Source organism: Tupaia chinensis, unplaced genomic scaffold (genome assembly GCF_000334495.1).
Source record: "Tupaia chinensis unplaced genomic scaffold, TupChi_1.0 Scaffold143644_1, whole genome shotgun sequence".
NCBI classification, from domain to species: domain Eukaryota; kingdom Metazoa; phylum Chordata; class Mammalia; order Scandentia; family Tupaiidae; genus Tupaia; species Tupaia belangeri.
In genome coordinates, this window is record NW_006203492.1 from 1,309,450 (window position 1) to 1,312,041 (window position 2,592).

At 69.7% G+C, this 2,592-nt stretch overlaps 1 protein-coding gene across 1 annotated transcript in view; it reads left to right on the top strand.

Moving 5' to 3' along the window:
* Positions 1-2,572, top strand: part of GTPBP6 (GTP binding protein 6) — a gene marked incomplete at its 5' end in the record, with an annotated part of 7,781 nt that extends 5,209 nt beyond the window's left edge. The window contains 4 exon segments of the mRNA XM_014582523.1: positions 1,024-1,232; positions 1,620-1,768; positions 2,017-2,169; positions 2,360-2,572. Of these exon segments, the coding sequence (XP_014438009.1) occupies positions 1,024-1,232; positions 1,620-1,768; positions 2,017-2,169; positions 2,360-2,483 (635 nt within the window).
* Positions 2,573-2,592: the final 20 nt, after the last annotated feature.

Below are 2,592 nucleotides of genomic sequence, written 5' to 3' on the forward strand. Positions count from 1 at the left end.
GCCTCAGCCTCCCCACCCACCCCTCCATCCCCCCATCCACACCTCCGTCTCCCCGGCCACACCTCCGTCTCCCCGGCCACACCTCTGTCTCCCCGTCCACACCACCCTCTCCCTATCCACACCTCCGTCTCCCCGTCCACACCTCCGTCTCCCCGGCCACACCTCTGTCTCCCCGTCCACACCACCGTCTCCCTATCCACACCTCCGTCTCCCCGTCCACACCTCGCCACACCTCTGTCTCCCCGTCCACACCACCGTCTCCCTATCCACACCTCCGTCTCCCCGTCCACACCTCCATCTCCCCATCCACACCTCCGTCTCCCTGTCTTCACCCCTGTCTCCCCGTCCACACCTCCGTCTCCCCATCCACACCACCATCTCCCTGTCTTCACCCCTGTCTCCCTGTCCACACCTCTGTCTCTCCTCCTGCACAGTAAACTCTCACCTCTATCTCCCTGTCCAAACCTCCATCTCCCCATCCACACCTCCGTCTCCCTGTCTTCACCCCTGTCTCCCCGTCCACACCTCCGTCTCCCCATCCACACCTCCGTCTCCCTGTCTTCACCCCTGTCTCCCCATCCACACCTCCGTCTCCCCATCCACACCACCATCTCCCTGTCTTCACCCCTGTCTCCCTGTCCACACCTCTGTCTCTCCTCCTGCACAGTAAACTCTCACCTCTGCATTGCCACCTCCCTGTCTACACCACCCTCTGCAGCACCACTGCCCCCCTGTACTGTCACCTGCCCTGAGTATGCCTTCAGCTCCCACATCTGCTCCAACACTGCATCTGTCTACACCGCCACCTCCCCGTCCACACCACCCCGTCCTGGGTGCTCTGAGAGCAGGGCCATGGTGCTGGCATCCTGGAGCCTTCGTGGTGGCCCCGGCATCCCTGAGATGTCCCTGTTTCTCAGGGCCCGCGGGACACCCCATCCCCCACGGGGACACTTGGGGGTCCCGGAGGCAGCTGTGTCCGGCACGCCGGGGCACGTGGGGACCTCACGGCCTGTCCCCCCTCAGGGAAAACCACGCTGATCAGGGCCCTGACCGGGGACCCCGCCGCCCGGCCGCGGGACCAGCTGTTCGCCACTCTGGACGTCACGGCCCACGCGGGCTCGCTGCCCTCACGCATGACGGTCGTGTACGTGGACACAGTCGGCTTCCTGTCCCAGCTGCCCCACGGCCTCGTCGAGGCCTTCTCCGCCACCCTGGAGGACGTGGCGCACTCGGTGAGGAGGCTGGAGCCCCGGTGGCCGTGAGCCGGGCAGGACGCCCCGATGGGACGTGCCCCGGCCGGAGACCCCAGATGGTGCAGGGCTGGGGCGGGGTGCCCAGGTGGATGTAAACGAGGGTCGAGACCCCCGGCAACGTCCCTGGAGGTGGGCAATCGCCGCACACCCTCGGTGCTGGGTCTGTGCAGAGCTGCGCCCCGCGAGGAGCACCTGGGTGGAGGCCGGGAGCACGGGCAGGACCCGGGCCCAGGGAAGCCGGGTGGGCTGCCCCGCGGGCCAGCTCTGCTCCCAGGGCCCCCTCAGGGCCCGCCACCACAGCCTGGGCGAGGCTCCCCTGCACCCCTCCCGGTGTGACCGGCCACGCCCTGACCCCCGGCCCGGCAGGACCTGATCCTGCACGTGAGGGACGTCAGCCACCCCGAGGCCGAGCTGCAGAAGGCCAGTGTGCTGGGGGCCCTGCGTGGCCTGCGCCTGCCGCCCACACTGCTGGACTCGGTGCTGGAGGTCCATAACAAGGTGGACCTGCTGCCCGGGTGAGTCGGCACAGCCACGCTGCACAGTGGCGTGGCATGGGGTCCCTTGGTGGGCCGCACCCTCCCCTGCCCGACCTCCAGGCCTGGGCCGTCTCTGTGACCTCGCCGAACACCACGTCACGGTGGTAGCGTGGGGGCCTCCTGGCACGGGGGCCACAGTGGCCGGGCTGGGCAGAGCGACCCTGAGACCCTGGTCTGGGACGGAAACCCCGGGGCCGACCGGCGTCCTCGGCATCCTCCGCACACAGGTACAGCCCCCCGGAACCCGGCGTCCTGGCGGTGTCCGCCCTGCAGGGCTGCGGGCTGCAGGAGCTGAAGGCCAGGCTGGAAGAGGAGGTTCTGAGGGCCACGGGCAGGCGCGTCCTCACCCTGCGCGTCAGGCTGGCCGGGGCCCAGCTCAGGTGAGAGCGGCCCCAGGGCGTCCAGGTCGCGGTCTGCCGGCCGGCGCCCCCGGGGAGGCCTGTGCTCACCAGCTCGGGCCTGCGCAGAGCCTGGTCTTTCCCGCCACCGCGAGTGGGGCTGCTTGCAGAGGGCTGAGTGGGGGTGGCCCAGGCAGAAGGCCGCAGCGTCCACACTGTCCTCGGTCCCCAGCTGGCTGCACACGGAGGCCACCGTGCAGGAGGTGGCTGTGATCCCTGAGGACGGGGTGGCCGACGTGACCGTTGTCATCAGCCACTCGGCCTACGGCAGGTTCCGGAAGCTCTTTCCCGACTGAGCGGCCCCGAGGTCTGCAGGCGGCGAGCACCAGAGCAGAGCGGGTGACCCGGCCACGGTGGCCGTGACCTTGGCATGGCTGGGCCGAGCCTCGGCGGCCGCGGGGGGGG